The sequence below is a fragment of the Vicugna pacos genome, chromosome 8 (genome assembly GCF_048564905.1).
Source record: "Vicugna pacos chromosome 8, VicPac4, whole genome shotgun sequence".
In the NCBI taxonomy this organism is placed as follows: Eukaryota; Metazoa; Chordata; class Mammalia; order Artiodactyla; family Camelidae; genus Vicugna; species Vicugna pacos.
This window is the reverse complement of record NC_132994.1, coordinates 37,854,412-37,874,094: the sequence shown is the minus strand read 5'-3', so window position 1 is coordinate 37,874,094 and position 19,683 is coordinate 37,854,412. Positions and strand designations below refer to the sequence as shown.

At 42.5% G+C, this 19,683-nt stretch overlaps 1 protein-coding gene, 1 long non-coding RNA gene and 1 pseudogene across 13 annotated transcripts in view; 1 reads left to right on the top strand and 2 right to left on the bottom strand.

Moving 5' to 3' along the window:
- Positions 1-1,066: 1,066 nt before the first annotated feature.
- On the bottom strand, positions 1,067-7,091 carry MARCKS (myristoylated alanine rich protein kinase C substrate). The gene is made up of 2 exons (XM_072965767.1): positions 6,554-7,091; positions 1,067-4,728 (listed from the first exon to the last, which is right to left on the bottom strand). Exons 1-2 carry the CDS (start codon positions 6,653-6,655, stop codon positions 3,829-3,831), a joined length of 1,002 nt encoding a protein of 333 aa, XP_072821868.1. The 5' UTR covers positions 6,656-7,091; the 3' UTR covers positions 1,067-3,828.
- A 2,798-nt stretch (positions 7,092-9,889) lies between these two features.
- Positions 9,890-19,683, bottom strand: part of LOC140697700 (uncharacterized) — a 71,825-nt gene continuing 62,031 nt past the window's right edge. For 10 of the 12 annotated variants that reach the window (XR_012074932.1, XR_012074931.1, XR_012074936.1 and 7 more), the window contains 3 exons: positions 16,746-16,953; positions 10,810-10,887; positions 9,890-10,394 (listed from right to left, as the gene is read on the bottom strand). This is a non-coding gene — a long non-coding RNA (uncharacterized lncRNA). The remainder of the gene's footprint in view (positions 10,395-10,809; positions 10,888-16,745; positions 16,954-19,683) is intronic. The other 2 variants (XR_012074927.1, XR_012074928.1) reach the window with 2 other exon arrangements.
- LOC102532112 (elongation factor 1-alpha 1 pseudogene) lies at positions 13,688-15,069 on the top strand (annotated as a pseudogene).

The window sequence follows — 19,683 nt, the reverse complement described above, 5'->3', positions numbered from 1 at the left end:
ATGTTGTAGTAACAGCAATTGATAAAGTTATTCTCGTTTCTTATTTACTAGTAGTACTAAGAAGTCTATGCTCTAATTTGACCAAAACACTAGAACTGAGATTATCAGGGTTTCTAAAAATTTTGAAATAATTATTTTATGGGTCTTATGATGGGGTAGATATTTAGGTTTGTTTTATAGCTGATGTTGAACAGCTGAGGGGAAGAACTATAGACAGGAGTAGTTCAGGATCAGTAATTTTTCACTTTTTCAGGAACATAAAATATGGTTAACTTTCACACCTTTAAAAAGTACTTATTTTCTATTTTTAAAATAGCATTGTTGGGTGTAATTTAAAGGAGTGCTGGAACTCAAATCCCCAGGAGGGACTGGTGCATTTACAGACTGAAAACATTTTAAAATTCCTGTTGGCTACATACTGCTTTAAGCACTTTCATATAGCTGGGAAGCGAAGAGGTGGAAAAATTCTCAATTTGCAGTTAATGACTAAAGGAAAGATAAAAGCTAATAGTCTTGTTACTTAATCAATTTTCTCAATTTTCAAAGCTAACTTGGGCTATGTTAAACTATATACCCCTCCCAGCTGGATCTACTTAAAATATACAAAAACAAAAAGTACCCTTCCCTCACATACTTAACTTTAATTGCAACCTTTATTAAGTTTATATTCATATGAGGGGAAAATGTAAATAAATTACATTTTTCTCAAATATATTATCAAATTCTAGCATAAAAATTTTTAATTGACTTGTGACCATTAAAACTCACCTTCAGTGGATATAATTTTATATCCTAAGTATAATGTCAAGCATACTTTTCAGTCAAACTGAATAATAGTTGTACTTACCATCAACACTTAAGATTTAAAAATTTTTTCTAAAACTTGTTTTAAAATTAAATTTGTAAAAAATCCTATTTTAGCAAGCTTGATTATATCAATTGATAAAACTTTATTTTACAAGCAATAGGAATTGGATCAAATGATGATTATAATCCAGAGGAAGTATTTTATAACCATAGCAAATGCCATTATACATACTGCCAATACAGATTTAAAAGACAATACTGAACTGTACAAGAGTTATTTATTTTTCCTTAATCTCAAAGCTATTTTAGTAATACAAAAAGCCATATTAACATTTTTCCATTAGAAAACAATGTGATGTACAAAACTTTGGATGAAAAGATATATGTCAAATTTCATTTAATCATTTGGTGGAAAATCCACCACTCCATCAATACCACCCAAAGTGTTTTAGGCAATGATTAAAATCAAAGTAATGCATCTTAATAAATTCCAGCTGTTAAAAGAACAAACCTAGAAATATAGTTGGCTACACAGTATTTTCAACTACTCAGGAGTTACTTTTTTAAATCCATTTTTTCTGAGTCCTACCACATACCAGGTGCTGTACTTGTCCAAATAGGTATTTGAGAAAAAGTTGTTAAGGTGGAGACCCCATAAAGCAGTCCTTTGGTTACCAGATTTGACTTTTAACTTTCAAACATCCTCCAAGATGAAGAAACCCCAACTAAAAGTACACACTCTTCCAAATGTTACTTGATTTTATTAGCAGGGAGGGTGTTTGGTAAAGAGAGGTCATCAACTATTATTTATGACCCACTATTCCAATTAAAAGCACATTTCAAAAGCTAATGTGTTATTTTTCTAATGAGTTTAAGATTTGGCATCCAGTTATTACAAACATGGTTCACTGACTTATTGTGAACCCTACCAGGCACACTGCTCAAAAACAGCAAAGCAGGTGTGCGTAAACACTTTCTTTTGTATTTAGTGAAGTAATGGTATTTAATACACATCTCTATCTTAAAATTCAATTCAGTTTAGGGTCCAGTAAAGAAAATAAATCCAGTTATGGGGTGGTAGAGAGCAAAGAAGGTAAACTAGTAAGGATTATTACTATACAAGGAAGTTTTATACTCTATCTTTTCCTCTGAGTAATAAGATGCTAACACACTACTTTCATCAAAACAAAACTGCTTGCAACTATTGAAATGAGGCAAGTACTAAAGGCCCATAAACTGACAATGTTGTCCATTCATCACCATTACTTCTTTACATAAGCTTGTTTCCCTAAAGTATAATGCATTATCTAAGCTATAATTTGGAAATTAGCCAAGCACTAAACAATTACAATGGCAGGTAATACTCCAAAAAAAAAAAAAAAAACCCACATATGGTCACTTTTCATGACCCATCTGCAGTTTGGATTAAGTAGACTCTCACTCAGTATAAACTTGTTTCTGGACCTGCATGACACACACACACACACACAAAAAGTTTTATGAAATTTTCACTTAAGACGTTCAAATAGTCTTCGGGTCATACCACTTTTGTATTAAGTGATTTATTCTGATATGCTATACAACTATAATAAAAATAACTTCAATTTTTAAATGAAAACTAAATGCAGATAAATGGCAACAGATTTGACATGGAATGTTGCAAGATATTTTTGTACGTCATCTGATACTGATTATAAATTTGAGTTCGAAAACTTCAGATTAAAAACCACAAGAAAATTTACTCTTGATGGCATGCGAGATCTTCCTCAAAATGAACCTAAGACCTCAAAGTTTCAGAATTTTATCAGAACATAAAGAAACACAACAAATTTGTACATTTTATTCACATTTATTTTTCGCTTTTAGTGTGCTCACAGAAAATTAGAACACCTTAAGCAGGAGTTTAATAGCAATTTTTGTAAGCAAAGTTACATTCCATCTCTAAGTCAAATTGGTCAAAGCTTCTCCAGTATTTACAAAACATGATAGACAAGATGCTACACAAAACCATTGCATCTGAAGATTTTTTCCTTATTCTCAAAGACGACTGGAAAAGAAAGCATTGTCTGCTGTAATCAAAAACATACCACAGTATAAACAGTAACCATTCCACTTATCACAGCTTGGTTGAGTTTAAAATTTGTGTTTAAAAGGTCCAAGATGACTGCAGTTTTACAAAAATGGGCAGGGTGGAAAGTTGCAAACTTCATGTGCTTCTGGATATCAAGATTTGTTTTTATACAATAGTCACAGTTAAAAACACCCTGCTGGTAATACATAATTACACTTTATTAAGGTCATAAACCAGCAATAAACAATAAAGCCTATACAACTTGTAGTTCTACTTAATCACTGACTGGTACAGCTAACATGAGATAAGTGAAAAGTTCCTATGGTTTAAATGAACTCCTAAGACTATGATCTTTTTAAAAATCTGGGTATTGGTGTTTTTTTCTCTTTCCTTCTTAGTCAAGACTTGTAGTGTTGTAAACCTGCCTCACAAAATACATCGTAATAACTTTTCTTAAAAAAAAAAAGACTAAGCCTTTACACCATCATTTCTAGTGGTACATTATCTTGGCAATGTTATGCACCACTTAAATTTCCCCATCCTGGCCCCTATCACTTCATCTGATATCCCTTTTTGACCCACCCATCTCCTTCATATATGGGCATGTCCATAGATTGACAAAGAAAGTTTACATTTTTGAATAAAGATGCAAAGTATGCAAAAACATTAATACTGATGCAAAAAAATAAAAATAAAAGAGAAACAAGGCAGAGGAAGGTATTTAAGCTCTCCTCGACCTGTTGGAATGGTGGTAACAGAATGATCTGAGATGGGATCTGTGGGGAGGGGGAAAAAAAATTTGCTGCTTAAAAAAAAGTAAAATAAAAAAAGACATCTTTAAAATCAATCCCTGGTTGTAGACAAGTTCTCCAAAACCAGTACCTGGCACCACTCCAACAAACAAACGGGGGGAGAAAAGTTCTTCGATTATCTTAAAAAATCTTGCCCTTTTACTCTGCCGCCTCCGCTTGGGGGGCTTCTGGACTGCACTCGGGCTGGGCCTCCTGTGAGGGGGCTGCGCAGGCTGACGACGCTGCGGCCGCCGCCTCCTCCTCCGCCGGGGCCGCCTCCTGCTCCGGGGGCGCGCCGGGCCCGGAGGCCGAGGGCGCCTCGCTGGCGGCGGCGCTGGCCCCAGCCTCCTCGGTCTTCTCCTCCGCCTTGGTGGGCTCCTCTGCGGCCTTGGCCTCCTCGCTGGCGGGCGGCTTCTCGGGCGCGACGGTGGCCTCCTCGGGCTTGGCCTCCTGCGCGTCGCCCCCCGCCGCCCCCTCCTCGCCCACGGCCGCCTCCTCGCCCGGCGCCGCCACCGGCTCCCCGGAGGCCGCGCCTGCCTCGCCGGCGGCCGCAGCAGCGCCCCCAGGGGCCTCGTCCTTGCCGCCTTCGGCCGAGGCGCCGGCTGCGCCCTCTGCCTCACCGCCCTCTCCTGCCTCCTTCTTGTTCTTCTTGAACGAGAAGCCGCTCAACTTGAAAGACTTCTTGAAGGAAAAGCGCTTCTTTTTTTTTTTCGGGGTCTCGTTGCTGGGCGAGGGCGTGGCCCCGTCCTCGGCCTTGGGCGAAGACGTCGAGGAGGCAGCCGACGCGGCCTCCCCCTCGGCGGCTGTGGGTGAGCCGGGCTCGGCCGCCTCGCCCTCCGCGGGGGCCTCTTTCTCCGCGGGGCTGGCCCCGGCCTCGGGGGCGGCGGCGGCCGGTTCATCTTTCTCAGCCGCAGTGGGAGACGCAGCCCCACTCCCGGCGGCCGCGGGCTCCTCCTTGTCGGCGGCCGGGGCGCTGCCGTTGGCCTGCAGCTCCTCCTTGGCGCCCGGCTCGGCGGCCGCGGGAGAAGCGTCGCCGTTTACCTTCACGTGGCCATTTTCCTGCGGGGCAGAGAAAGCGGGAGCGTCACTGAAGGGGCCTGGGTGCTAGCATTCCTGCCCCCAACCCCTGGACCGAGGGGGACCAGCATCCCCCCTAATCCCCTCTGGCTTTGGAGATCCCCTCCCTAAGGGGGAGGCGGAGTTGGATGTTCAGATGAGAGTTCCTAGAAGACGTGGGGGCAGTCCAGTTTGGGGTGCCTAAAGGCACAGGAGTAGCCTTGACCACTCAGCAAATGTCTTAAGGACTTAAAAGGGCCCAGTCCGAAACGTGGAAAGCAAAGGGTAACCCATTCCAGCCTTCCCCTCACGAGCTTTGGAATAAAGGAGCCACGTAATATATGATATACCAAACGCCCTTTGGAAGAAGGCACAGAGCCAGAGCCGATGATCTGCACCTATGTTACACATCCCCGTTTCTCCCTAAACTCTACAGGCATCTTCAAAACACCAAGAACTCCCAGGGGGATCCCAGCGTTCCAGCCAGAAGCGCCCGGGCCGTAAGCAAAGGCCCTAAGCTCGCCTAGGGCACGGGGTCAACAGGGGGCGCTGCGCCTCCACGGCGCGGAGCCGGGCGCAGGCGGACGCGGAGGGGCGGGGCCTCCGGGCCACCCCGCCCTGCCCGGTCGGGCCCTGCCCGCCGGCCGAGGCGCCCCCGAGCCCTGATCGCGCAGCCCACAGTCCGCAAACAAAGCTCAGGTGGCACCCTGGTCGGGATAAAACCAACAAGGCTGTGGGGAGACCCATTATTTCTGAGGTCTCGCGTCTGTTTCCACGCCCACCTTCGTCCGTGATTCTGTGAAGCCCGGGCGCGCCCCGGCGGTTCATTTTGCATTTTTAACGGGTTCAAAGCCTCTAGGCAGAGCTCGCCTTCCCCATTAGGTTAGGGCACGCGAAGCAACACGGCCTCTGCTGCTCTAGGAAAAGAGGCGTGGTAGGTGCCCTGTGTTTGTGAAGCAGCCACCCTTGGCCGACCTCTCGCGCCCACCCAACCGTGGCCATCCGCCTGGGTTCGGGCAGCGCCGGGACAGCCTCCGCAGTGGTCGGGGCGCCACGCACACGAACAATCCTGACAGACACACAAGGACTGCCTCTTGTTGGCCATCTGGACAGGTTCTTCAAGGACCCACAGAGTCTTCCCACCCTAGGGAGACCATTTAAAAGTCAAATGGGTGTGTAATTCCACAGACAGCTACTAATAAAGATTTAGAATAGTGGGAAAGCCCCTCAAAAGGCCCTGAAACCTTTCTGCCCAGCTCTATTCAGCCAGCCAGCAACCTTTCCAAGAACCCAGGGCACGCCGCCTCGGCATACAATAAGACAGCCCTTCCCTCCTCTCTTCCATCACCATCCCTATCGCGCCCCCCCCCCCACACCCCGCTTTCCTACCCACACACAGAATCACACCAGTTCAGAAATCTTGAAGGCGACCCCGTCTCGACAACAAACACGAGAGACACCCAACCACCTTTGTGCCCACCAAACACAAATGCAACCTGGCTGAGGGCGCGGATGGGGGGTAACACCTAGCAAGTCACGTTCTGCCAAGCTCCAAACACGCCATTTTAGACAATTAATCACTTCATTCCTCTGGTCTGCACAAGAATTCGCCAGGATTCTCCGGGAACCACCACTCTGCGGTGGAGGAAGACCCCATCTATGAGAAACTGACAATTTAGGTTATCGCTTTCCATTCAACTTTCAGACTGGAATCTGGCCACGCTCCTCTCCGCCAAATGCACCTCAAGGCACGACCAGGAAGGAAGAGGAAGCGTATAGACTAGAGAAAGACACCAAAGAAATGACCAGAACCACAGGTAGAATTTACCTGCCCATTCGCTTTGGAAGGCGACGAGGCCACAGCCGCCTCCCCGGGCCTCTCCGCGGCGGCTTCTCCCTTCGCAGCGGTCTTGGAGAACTGGGCACCCATGCTGGCTTCTTCAACAAAGAAACTCAACAGATCCAAGGGGGGGAACAAAGAGCTTCGGGTTGGTGTAACGACGGGGCGAGCAGCAGCAACGGCAGCAGCAGCGGCGGCGGCGGCAGCAGCAGCACACTCACCGGAGGGAGGGGGGAGTGGGGGTGGTGAAGAGGACAGAAGAGAACCGATTAAATACACTCCAGATAAAAAAATTTTAGTCGAAGAGATCAAGAAGCAGGAGCGCAGGAGGGAGGGAAGAAGGGTGGAAAAGTCGAGCACAAAAAAAGGAGCCCAAGTGTAGTTTTTTTTTTAAAAAAAAAGAAGTAATAAAAAAAATCCCAGATTTGTAGCCGCACTGTAGACAAGAGGAAAATGGAGAAATCTCCCTGGTTGCTAATAAGATGCGAGGTCCAACGCCCAAGTGCACAGATGAATGGGCTCGCGGGCGCTGACGCGGCCCCCGCGCGCACCGGCCAATCCGCGCGTCGCACACAAAGCAGGGGGCGGGGCCTGCGCGCTCCGCGAACAATGGAGCCGCGCTTTGCAAACGGTTTGAAAATCAGCCTCAGACTGAGAATTAATGTCCTCCAAATAAATAAATCAATTAAAAATACATGTCTCTCGCCTCCCTCTGCCTGAAAATAATAATGCATTACTTGAATGGCTTGTTTTGTTTGTAATTAATTAACGCGGGGAGGGTACTTGTGGATGGGGGCGGAGAAAGCGTTAACTTGACTCCCTTTGACTCTTGTCGGTCTATATCCGTCTGTCTCTCGCCACTTGCTCCCCTCCCCCATCTTTCCCGTGTGTTTATGTGTGTGTGTGTGTATACGAGTTTTAAAGACAATGGATGAGATTTGTGTGCAGCATGTTTTCTTTCTCTGTGTTCCATATTGGTTTCAGAGATACTGCAGTGTTCGGTTTTTTTAACGGTTGCAAATGTGAAATCGCCCCAAATTGAAAGGTATTTAAACCAAGAAGATCGAATTTCATCAAACGAGATCGCGAGTTAGAATTAGGTCTGTAGGCCAGATGTGGAAAATGCAAAAGCAGCAAGCAGTCGAAGCCACACTCCCTTCCCTATCTCACATTGGCAGGAAATAAAATATTTCGAGATTGGCCTACGGCGCTCATCAACAACCCCCCCTTCCCAATTACTGATTTCAACCCCCCACAATATTGAGGGCCATTTACAAAAGATGGGAAAAGTTTGCATTTTATCACTGTATGAAATGACAATTTTCCTCTATAGTGAAATGGGACACAGCCTCGAGTGTATGAATCCATATTTACAGTTGGTATGCAATTCGCGTTGATATGAATCTTTTCCAGCCTACTGCCAGAATCGGATGAACTCTTTTTTTTCTAAACGTGTGTGAGTGTGCATGCAAGTGAGTGGGCTCTTTGAAGGGAGGGAGGCAGCAGCGAAGAAACAACCGGACTATTACAGTTCTAAGGAAAAATTACGTATTGAAAGATAGCAAGAAGGTCCCAGAACGCTCCAAATCTAACTAATTTGGGTTAGAGAAAAAGCTTCTGTAAGGGCATCCCGGGGAACCTACATCTGCAACACTTGCCACCGAAGTACCAGACGCTATTTGTGCGTGAAAGACAACGCGCAGATTTAAAGAATGGAGGGGCGGGGGTAGGGGCAAAAATCAAGGATACAGCCCGTAATAAGCGTTCTCCTACTACCTACATTTTTGTTCCCACTTGTGTCCAGATCAGACTACCTTTTCTCGTTTACGTTTAGTGATCCTGAAATGAATAATCTTTCTCTTATGAAGGTGAGAAGCAGTCGCAGAAGTGGTTCGTTTATCCTGGTGCTGGCTCTGGATTCTCAAAACAGTTTTATTTTTTTGCTCATTGTAGGGAAATGGGTCACACTCTGAATGAAAAAGACGGTTGGTTCAAGCCAATATCTCTTTGTTCAAGTATTGCTTTGAAAATCACCAAGCTGCGATCGCTACATGAAGCATCGTCTTCTCACAGTCCACTTCTTCAGATGCATCATTCAATCACTAAGTCATATTCCCCAGAGCCGATGGAAAATGTTTCCGTAGAAGTGTATCTTGCCAAATGTGTTATAACCCTTAAGGGAGCCCGCTGGCCTGGCCCAAGACTCCAAACGCCACGATGGATGCGAATCCCTTGCATTATCGGAGTTCCAACTTAAAAAGCCAACTGGGCAGATCCAAAACCACCATCCAGGAGATTCTCAAAACTCGTTTAAACTGTTTATTCCCCCCACCCCAACGTGAATCATGACTCTTCCTCTGCATCCCCCTCCCCCTTAAATTTGGGGTGATTGCTATCTCGTTTTCAGATTTTCTCCAGACATGTTCTTAGCCTTCCATTTGGGGGCTGCTTTTATTGCTCCTTTGTTACCAGGCTGCCGTGTAGCTTTCCCCCCTTTTCTTTCGCGAATGCCTATTTGCCCGGTACCGGCTTGTCTCCTTGGCAACGGGCAGGGACGATTCGGAGCCCCGCGCGAGGGAAGGGGGAAGGGGCGGAGCTGGCGGGGGAGGGGCAGGTAGGTGGTGGAGGGGAAAGAGACGCAGAGCGAGAGACAAGAGACAGACAGCGAAGCAGATGGCCGCGCGAGGGGGCGGGGCCCGGGCGGGGCGTGGAGGACCCCAAGCGTCGCGGGCGCGAGGGAGCCAATCACTTCCCGCAGCAGCTCTGGGGGTTAGAAAACAAGTGTAAACACAGAGATTCACGCCCCACGAGCGGTCGCTAGTATAGGGTAGAAAAGATGATTTCCTTTCGATAAGAAAGTGCATTTCTAGCGTCGGCTGGAGAGCCGACAGTCCGCAGTCCCTGGCAAGGGGAGGAGGTTTGCGGGGCGCTGCCGGGGGTGGGGGTGGGGCTGAGCGCTGGGTCAGCCCCTCCCCAACCTCCCCCAGCCTCGGGTCAGCCACGAATGTGGGTGGTTGGGGGGTGAAGGCGGAGGACGGGTGAGGAAGGAAGGGGCTGGGAAATGCGAAGAGATTATTCTGCCTCAGGAACTACATAATGGCCGGGAAGGACCGCCAAACAAGACTGCAACCAATAGGAAGTTGTACGACGTAAGTACAGAGTTCGTCAGGAGTTTGGTGTTCTCACACCCAGAGCTAAAGGTTCCAAATAAGGCTCTAAGTATATAAATATAGTTATTTATATAAATATGATGAAAGAACCCATGGGGTCGTAGTGAAAATGTAAAACTGGTAAATACCTGTGACCAACTCACCAAGAAGGAAATAAGCATTTATTCTTTATTTGTACTCTTTTCACCATCCACTTAGGGTATTTCTAGGATGATGACAGTCTGTGTATGGTTTTCTCTAGAAAAAGAGCAATTTATTTAGGATACTTCAAAGTTATTTTTTCCTTTAAAATCGTAGCACTAGAAGGAATTTTTAGAGATATTTCTACAAATTCTTAAGGGCCTACTGTATGCCGAACATACTGATCTAGGCCTTGTTTTCACATCAGTGAAAAGAGAGATGCAATCCCTGGCCTCAAGGAGCTTACGTTTTAATAGATGGTCTACTTTAGGTGAACTGGATCATCTAGTTTCATTTCCTCCCTTACCAGATGAAGAAACAGGCCCAGGGAAGTTGTCAGATTTTGTCAGATGGTAGAGCCAGGATTCCAGGTCTCCAACTTCTTCCACTACTGTCTGGGGCTGTCTGACCTTTCCTTGATGTCACAGATTCACTGGACAGGCTAATTATTCATTCCTGAAGTGTTTATTCGGCTTCTGCTAAGTAACAGCAAAGGGCTAGATGTCAGCTGACAGCAGGGAAGGGCATGAACATGTCTTCCCTCTCCTGTAGCTTCCACTTAACATTATCTCTTAAAACTTCTTAGAATACGAAGAAAGGGAACAAAGGGCATGATTAACTGTGTGCTTAAAAAAAAACACCCAAAACAATAAAAAAGATGAGGACCACTTTCTAGATTCCAAGTTAAATATGCCTTTTTAATCAGAAAGCAGTCATTCAACATTCATTCATTCACAAAATACAAGATCCCACCCTGTGTTTATGGTGTTCTGCTCTGTTTTTTATCTTAGATTTTGTATTACCTTTATATTATTTACTTAATTCAGGTGATTGATTAGAATATAGTGTGGAACAAAACAGACACAGCCACTCATTCATTCAAAAGATACTTACCAACTTCCTAACATGTGCTGGGCAGTTGGAACTCATCAGTAAACAAAAGAGACAAGAAATCTTTATAAAGCTTCCATTCTAGAGTGGGGAAAAAAGAAAAATATAATATATATAAGTAAGCAAATTATATGGAATATTAGAAGTACTTAATTGTTGGGAAGGGGACTAGACCAAGTAAGGGAGTTGGGAGTGCAGGGTTGAAATTCTATATAGGAGGTCAGAGAAGGCCTCATTGAGAAGGTATCTTTTGAGCAGATTTGAAGAGTGACAGAGTTGTTTAATGTTGCTTCTAACTAGGAGGACAAAGAAAAGCCAGAATGGAACAAAAAGATCACAAATAGATATGTAATTGTAAATGATCATATGTGCTCTGAAGGGAAATACAGGGTGCAATAAAATAGTCTAATTTAGTTAGGAGGGTTTAAGAAGGCCTTCTTAAAGGAGTGACATTTAAGAGGAAATCTAAAGGTTGAGTAGGCATTAGCCAGGTAAGTAGGTGGAGAGTTGTGTTCAGACAGAGGAAATAGCAAAGCTTCCCTGAGGAGGGACAAGGTCAAGTGGGTTTGGGAGGAAGGTCAAGAGATTAGTTTAGACATATTTTGGGGTGCCTATAAAACATCCTAGTGGAAAAGTTAAATGTGCAGATGAAAGAGTCTGGAGCTTAAAAAGTGGTTTGGAATGTAAATACAGATATGTGATCATTCCATGTTAAATATTTTCTGAAGCCAAATCATAAGAGTATACAAAGAGAGTACAGAATCACACCTTAAGTGCCTTTTGCCTTAAAAGGCTAGGTAGATATTTGTCAATTATAGGTTAATAAAGCTGAAAATGTAAAATAACATAAAGCAATAAAATAAAAATAACTGAACAGAAAAAAAGTAGTTGGGTAGAAAAGGAGTCTAGCTGGCAAAGAAGACTGAGAAGGAATCCCCAAGGAGGAGACAGAAAACCAGGAGTGTGGTGTCTGGAAAATCGATGAAGACCGTGTCTCAGGGAGGGTTGGTTAGTTTTGTCAAATGATGTTGAGACGTCAAATGATGTTGATACATCAAATAGAGACTGAAAAGTTTACACTGGCTGTTGCTGGTTACAGAACTGCATTCTGTATACAGAATACAGAAGTTACTAGTTACAGACTCCAAAGCAGCTTTTGTCCTATGTGGAAAGTGGAATGCAGATTTAGTGTGCTGAGGAGTAAATGAGAGGTAAAGAGGATAATGGCATCAATAATTCCTTCTTCATGAAGCTTGACTAGGTAAAAAAAGTGTTGTCCTGGATGGAAGGTATTAGAGCAAAGTTGACTGCTTGGGAAATTAATCCAGTAGAGAGGGAAATGTTGTAAAAATAAGAAAGAAAATGAATAGTGAATGGAATGAAGTCCCTAAGAATACAGGAGGGGATAAAGATACAGGGCACATGCGGAGATACTACCTTTTGAAAGAGACCCTGCTCCTTTCCTGAACAGAGGAAGAAGAGGATGGCCAAGATTTACTGTTGGGAAGATAAGAGAGCTCCCTTCTGATGGTTTCTATTTGCCTTTGAAATTTATCAGCTAAGGGTAAGGAGAGAAAGGAGAGTTGGAATTTGATTATATTATAGAGGGTGTGGAATAATTAGTGGGAAGCATTGGATTGAACCTTTCGGGTATAGTAAGATTTTAGAGCAATAATGAGTGCCCACTTGAGGCTGATAAATCCCAATGATGCTTAACCAGTATATCAAAGTTTCTCTCTTACATAAACTATTTGTGTGTGTCTGTGTGTGTGTGTGTGTGTGTGTGTGTGTGTGTGTGTATTTTTTTGGGGGGGGTGGGCAGGGAGGGCTGTCATTAAGTCTATTTCTTTATTTATAATTAGTTTTTTTTTTTAATTGGAGGTACTGGGGATTGAACCCAGGACCTCACGGAGGCTAAGCGTGCACTCTACCACTTGAGCTATACCCTCCCCGTCTCATATAAACTTTTGACTGAAAAATAGTATCTACTACAATCCTCCTTAAGATTACCAGTCATTTACTTTCCCAACCTATACCCAATTTGTTTAAACCTATACAGTCAATATCTGTACAAAAATAAAATATAGATTAAAATGGCTTTGCTCTTATAAAGCTCCATTTTAGTTAATCCTATATGATTTTGTATAGATACATATAAGCTAAATGGGGAAAGGAAGAGAACCTACTGGGTGCCAGGCACTGCACCGGGTGAGTCTGTTCTAGGCTTCTATGTCACCCTTACAACAAACCCTTGGGCTTGTATCATTATCCCTGTTTTGCAGATTTGGAAATTCAAGTTCAGCAAGATTTGGAAAGTGAAATTCAACTAGTGTGTGAGCCATTGTCCATTGAGGGCTATCTGATTTTAGGAATCCAATAAGATCTCAAATGGTGGTAATAGCAAAGAGGGATCTTGTATTTTGTTTATAGTAGGAGCTTTATTATTTTTTAATTGGTACCATGTACCTAAACTTCTGTTACTTTAGACTTTGCTTTAGTCTTCTTTATTAACTATTCAGTACTGTAACACTCAAATAGAAAGATTCTTTCATAGTTAGAAAACATCAGAATCATTGTTTAACTGATCTGAAGACTCAAGAACTAACACACCTACAATAGGAATGAAGTTTCTGGAATGTTAAATCCCCTCCAGATACACAGGTGATTATTGCAAAACCACTAGAAGCATGAATATAGTTTTAGTCTCTGCTCGTCAAGCATATTGATTGAATTAGCAAGAGTTTTTATATTTGAAAAGATTACCAAAGGGTAAGATACACTCTAGAGAAAGATTTAAAAAAAAAAAAAAAGCAGCTTTTTTGAAACAGATTTGCCACCAGGACACGGGTGTCATGAAAACCACCACGAAATTTACGCCCAAATGGGAAAGGAGACTCACATCAACATCATGGTCATCAGACATGTAGATTTGGGCAAATCTACCACCACTGGCCATCTGATCTACAAATGTGGTGGCATCAACAAAAGAATCATCGGAAAGTTTGAGAAGGAGGCTGCCAAGATGGAAAGGGCTCCTTCAAGTATGCCTGGGTCTTGGACAAACTGAAGGCAGAATGTGAGCGCAGTATCACCATTGATATCTCCCTGTGGAAATTTGAGACCAGCAAATACTACATGACCATTATTGATGCCCCAGGACACAGACACTTTATCAAAAACATAATTACAGGCACATCTCAGGTTCACTGTGCTGTCCTGATTGTTGCTGCTGGTGTTGGTGAATTTGAAGCAGGTATCTCCAAGAATGGGCAGACCCATGAGCATGCCCTTCTGGCTTATACTGTGGGTGTGAAACAACTAACGAAATGGGTTCCACTGAGGTACCCTACAGCCAGAAGAGATATGAGGAAATTGTTAAGGAAGTCAGCACCTACATTAAGGAAATTGGCTACAACCCTGACGCAGTAGCATTTGTGCCAATTTCCGGCTGGAAGGGTGACAACATGCTGGAGCCAAGTGCTAACATGCCTTGGTTCAAGGGATGGAAAGTCACCTATAAAGATGGCAATGCCAGTGGAACCACGCTGTTTGAGGCTCTGGATTGTATCCTGCCATCAGCTCATCCAACTGACAAACCCTTGTGTCTGCCCCTCCAAGACATCTACAAGATTGGTGGTAATGGTACTATCCCTGTGGGTCTCGTGTGGAGACTGATGTTCTCAAACCTGGCATGGTGGTCACTTTTGCTCTGGTCAGCATTACAGCTGAAGTAAAGTCTGTTGAAATGCACCAGGAAGCTTTGAGTGAAGCCCTCCCTAGAGACAACGTGGGCTTAAATGTCAAGAACCTGTCTATCAAGAATGTTTGTCGTGGCATTGTGGCTGGTGACAGCAAAAATGATCCACCAATGGAAGCAGCTGGCTTCACAGCTCAGGTGATTATCTTGAACCCTCCAGGCCAGATCAATAGTGGAAATGCACCTGTGCTGCATTGCCATACAGCTCACATAGCTTGCAAGTTTGCTGAGCTGAAAGAGAAGATTGATCATCGTTCTCAGGAAAAGCTGGAAGATGGCCCCAAGTTCTTGAAATCTGGTGATGCTGCCATTGTTGACATGGCTCCTGGCAAGCCCTTGTGTGTTGAGAGCTTCTCTGACTATCCTCCTCTGGGCCATTTTGCTGTCCATGACATGAGGTTGCTGTGTGTGTCAAGACAGTGGAAAAGAAGGCAGCTGGAGCTGGCAAGGTCACCAAGTCTGTCCAGAAAGCTCAGAAGGCTAAATACCTGCCACCCCAGTCTTAATCAGTGGTGGAAGAGATGAGACCTCAGAACTGTTTGTCTCAATTGGCCATTTAAGTTTAATAGTGAAAGACTGGTTAATGATAACAATGCACCAGAAAACTTTAAGAAGGAAAGGAGAATATTTTGTGGACCATTTGTTTTTTTGTGTGTGGCAGTTTTAAGTTATTAGTTTTTAAAATCAGTATTTTTTAATGGAAACAACTTGACCAAAAATCTGTCACAGAATTTTGAGACCCATTAAAACAAAGCTTTTAATTAAAAATAAAAAGCAGCAGGGGGGTATAGCTCAGTGGTAGAGTGCATACTTAGCATGCACGAGGTCCTCCATTCAATCCCCAGTACCTCCATTAAAAATAAATAAATAAATAAATTTAAAATAAAAAATAAATATAAGCAGGGAAAAATAAAAATTTAAAGAAGTTTCCTCTAGACATTTTAAATCAAAGTTTATCCACAGTAGCATTTCCTAGACTTTGCAATGTTTACCCTCAAGGGACAGTCTGAAAACATTCCATATCGGCTTTTGAAAGAGTTGAGTTGTGAGAAGGAGATAATTCCTTCCCATCTTTGTTTCCAGAAGTAACAGGCAAGTAAATAAAGAAAAGCAATCAAAATTTACATTAAAAGAATCATGATCTTAGCCTTAAGAGTTACGTAATTAACTGGCCAGCCAGAAGAAAGAGTGGAAAATTCACATGGAGAAAAAGGTGACTTTACAGTGTGATTGCGTAGGAACCATGCAAAGGTTAATTTTTCATTGTTGTTTTGAAGTCATAAATACTTACTTAAAAAATATTAATAAGCATAGTAAATCCCTGGCTAAAGCATAAAATTATATTAAACATTTGTTTTTATTCCAAATGATGTAGTTTTAAAAAAGGTTGTGTTAACCTTTAGAAATCACTGTTGCAATTGATAAACTGACTAGGTTTTTATTAAACTACTGGTAAACCAGACCTCAGTAAGGCCCCCTCTGGTCCAAAGGACATTTCAGTGCCTTCAGCACACTGTGAGGCTTTCTGGTGGGATGACTGGGAAGGTCACGGACACTCATCTGCTCAACAGATATGTCTTAAGCAGCTACTTTATACCAGGTGCTGGGTGATAGTGCTTTGCCTGTGATAGCTCGTTGAACCTCCATAGTAATCTTATAAGGTACAAACCACTACTTCCTTTGTCTTCACAAATCAAGTCCTGAAGAGGTTATATAACCTGCTCAAGTTTTTGCTACTTCTAAGTGGTCTGGGCTGGGTTTGGGTTCTGAATCCAGCTCTTGGTGATTCCAAAGCTTGTGGCACTGTTTCCCTGGATACTACCATGCAGTCTTAGAGTAAGAATTTTATGGGATGTTTCCAGTTCTCCTGGAAAGAACAAAAATGCCAACAGACACTAAAAATTAACCAAAAGATATTCTACTTGATTTATGCACTGTGAGAGAAGGACCACATCTATAAAATGATAATTAGCATTCAAAGAATCACACACACACACACACACACACACACACACACACACACACACACACACACACACACACACACACACACACACAATCTGACAGATCAGATTCTTGAACCTGGAAACTTCCTTAGCAATTTTGTCTAGAATATAGTTGTCACAACTTAGATATTGGTATCAATTAATGAAAATATGGTTAAGTCACACTCAGAACTTACCTGTACCTTTTTTAGGGGCAAAAGTGTAAGTGTTGCCCTGAGAGCAGAATGAAGCCATTGGAAGGTAGGTAAAATAGGGTGTAGAACCAGGGAGAGGAAGTTACAATTTGGGAAGGACACCGAGGTATGAGATGTGGCTGGGAGGTGAGATCAGCGATGAGAAGGTGCAGACCCTTACAGCAGTACTGTGAGAAGACTCTAAGCTTTCCTGGGAAGAAAGAGAATCACAATAGAGAATGTAGAGGTGATGACAATGGGACATTCTTCCACTAAGTCTACAGTTGGAATTTGATTTACATTTTGGTTGGAAGTGTAAATACTTGTTAGGTTTAAAATTTAAAGCTGTTTTACATGTATTTTTTCATTTAACACTGACAGTAAATTTAGACACCTTAAGGTAATTCCTAATGATAAAAGAGTTAAAAGAATTTGCTCCAAGTCCTAACTATAGCTTCCCAGACCAGCCAGTAGCTTGTGGTCGACTGGGACAGGCAGGGACTTTCTCAATGCCCCATCCTGCTGTCTCTGCCCTTATGCAGCATTTTTCTTCCACTCCCATTCCACTTGGATACTTAAGAAAAAGACAGTCATGGCATGTTTCTAATTAATTTGAGTTTTATTCTCATCGCTTCAAATACTGCTTCTATGCTGATGATGCTGTAATCAGAATTTCCAGTCCTAACTGCAAACCCAAATTCCAGATCTGTAATTTCTGCTGTCTCCTTACTGGTCTGGGCATTGCTGTGTGTATATTTCTCACCACTCCCTCAAACTCAGGTTATCATTTTCCCACCCAAATCGGCATCAACTTTTGAAAGGATTTCTTTAGCTTTCTTGGAGACATTTTTGACTCATTACTCTCCCTCATTTTCCAGGCTTACAGCCACATATAAGAGCTCCTTAGACTTAAGTATGGCTTACCACTCTACTCTTAATACACATTAAAAACTAAAACAAAGCTTTGCCTGTTTGATCAGTCCACAAACTTCGATCTCCACCATCTTTCTTTCACATCTTGGACACATTTTCCCTTATGTTGCCTTTTCTCCCTTTAAAATTCCCATTCGTTAGACTTTACAAAATATAAAAATAACTCAGTAGCAAGGAAAGTACTGGGATTCTCATTGTATGTTTTCTTACAGTTCAGAACACCCCATGGATCATCCTTGTTAAGATTTTTCCCTCCTAACATCGCTGGTGTTTTCCCCAACCAGTGCTCAGACTGAAATCAAAGCACTGCCTGAGTCACCGCCTAGGTAGTTTCTCCCTTCCAGGCGTTCTGTGCCACAGACATCCCCCCTGTAAGTCCCTGAAGAAACTGACTTTCAGTTGCCTGGGATCGAACCCTCCCCGCCTAACTTCCAACATTCTTTATGATCTGTCCCTATAATCTCTAGGCAGAGGTAGTTTGGGTCACTGAGTGACAATTTACTGAACTCTTCCCTATAATTGTTTCATCCATCTCCTGGCAAAGAGCTAGTAATTACAAGTTTTTAGCATCACCCCATTAAATATTCTTTATAGAGAGAAGATTGAAGAACTTCTTCAAGATATTTCATAATTTAAAGCAATTTAGGAAGCCAGCCCTCCACCAGCTTCTCTTAAGGATGAGAAAGGAGCAGGTTTCAAGGGGATGGTGGTCTGATCTCCCTTTTTGCTGAGGAGAGAGCCCTGACTTTGAACTTCTCCATGTCCTTTTCCAGGCTCCTACATTTGACTCAACCACAGGAACAATTGCACCAGAAGGGGCAAAATGTCCCCCTAAGAGGAAGAGAAGAGAAAACAGCAATTGGTAAATCATAGACATTTCCTCCTGATTATATAGACTAAACTAGTTTTTCCTTCTTGATGAAAATATTTTTTCATATCCTTAACATTTCATTTTCTCACACTAACACTTAAATTTCCTTGGCCTGATCTCCTGTTTTTTTCCCCCACTATACTTTAAATGTGCTAAGTACTTTTAATGTGACTTTAAACTATACAATGTTCATTAATTGATTAAAACAGGTAGTAATTTTCCCTTCAAGTGTTACATATTCTTTTCACCAGATAGCAGAAAATATCTGCAACTTCTGAATTTACATAATCCATGTTATTATAATTGGGGTGTCTTGAGAGTATCCCATAATGAGCAAATAAAGAACTGTTGTATTTTAGACATTATCACTACTTTTTTGAAAAGAATTTGGGTTTCATGTTAAGGAAACTGGCTACAAGCAAAAGATTCATTCAATTTAGTGAGGGAAACGGTACAGAATTATTTGACACCAGATAGGGAAACATCTACTTATGTTGTTTCACCCATATCTTTTAATTTAATTCTTTTTTAAGTCCTTAATGAGTCTTCAGGACTATTTCATGAAACATACTAAGATGTAGTTTGTCACTTTATGAATATATCTATTACATGATATATTGATTACATTTTTATTTATATTTACATTAACTATATATCACATACCACATCTAATTATTACAGGGGTAATATGAATGAGGTATAAAGTATGATGTTGAAAATATTGATTTCCACTGGTATTGTATCAGCACTTACAGGAATAAGCAACTATCTTTTGAAATGATCACTTTATGAGAACACCCATCAGACCAATGCCAGTCTTAAAATCAGTCTGGGGGAACACTCTATGGGCCTCACAAGCCATATAAGAAACTCCATCTCAGTACTTTATAACTGTACTTTCTGATGATAATTTTTATTACTATAAATTGTATTACCCACTTCGATCACTCACTTTAATAATACTAATACTTTCTAGGTACGTTGAGAAGTATTCAATTACTTTTCAAAATATAATTTTATTCACCGTGCTTTTGGCTATCTGTAAAATTAATCCTTGTCTTCAGAGACCGTACCACTCTTGAGGGGAAGCAGCTGTGGTGTAAGGGCCTACAGTATTTGAGAACATGGGTTCAAGTT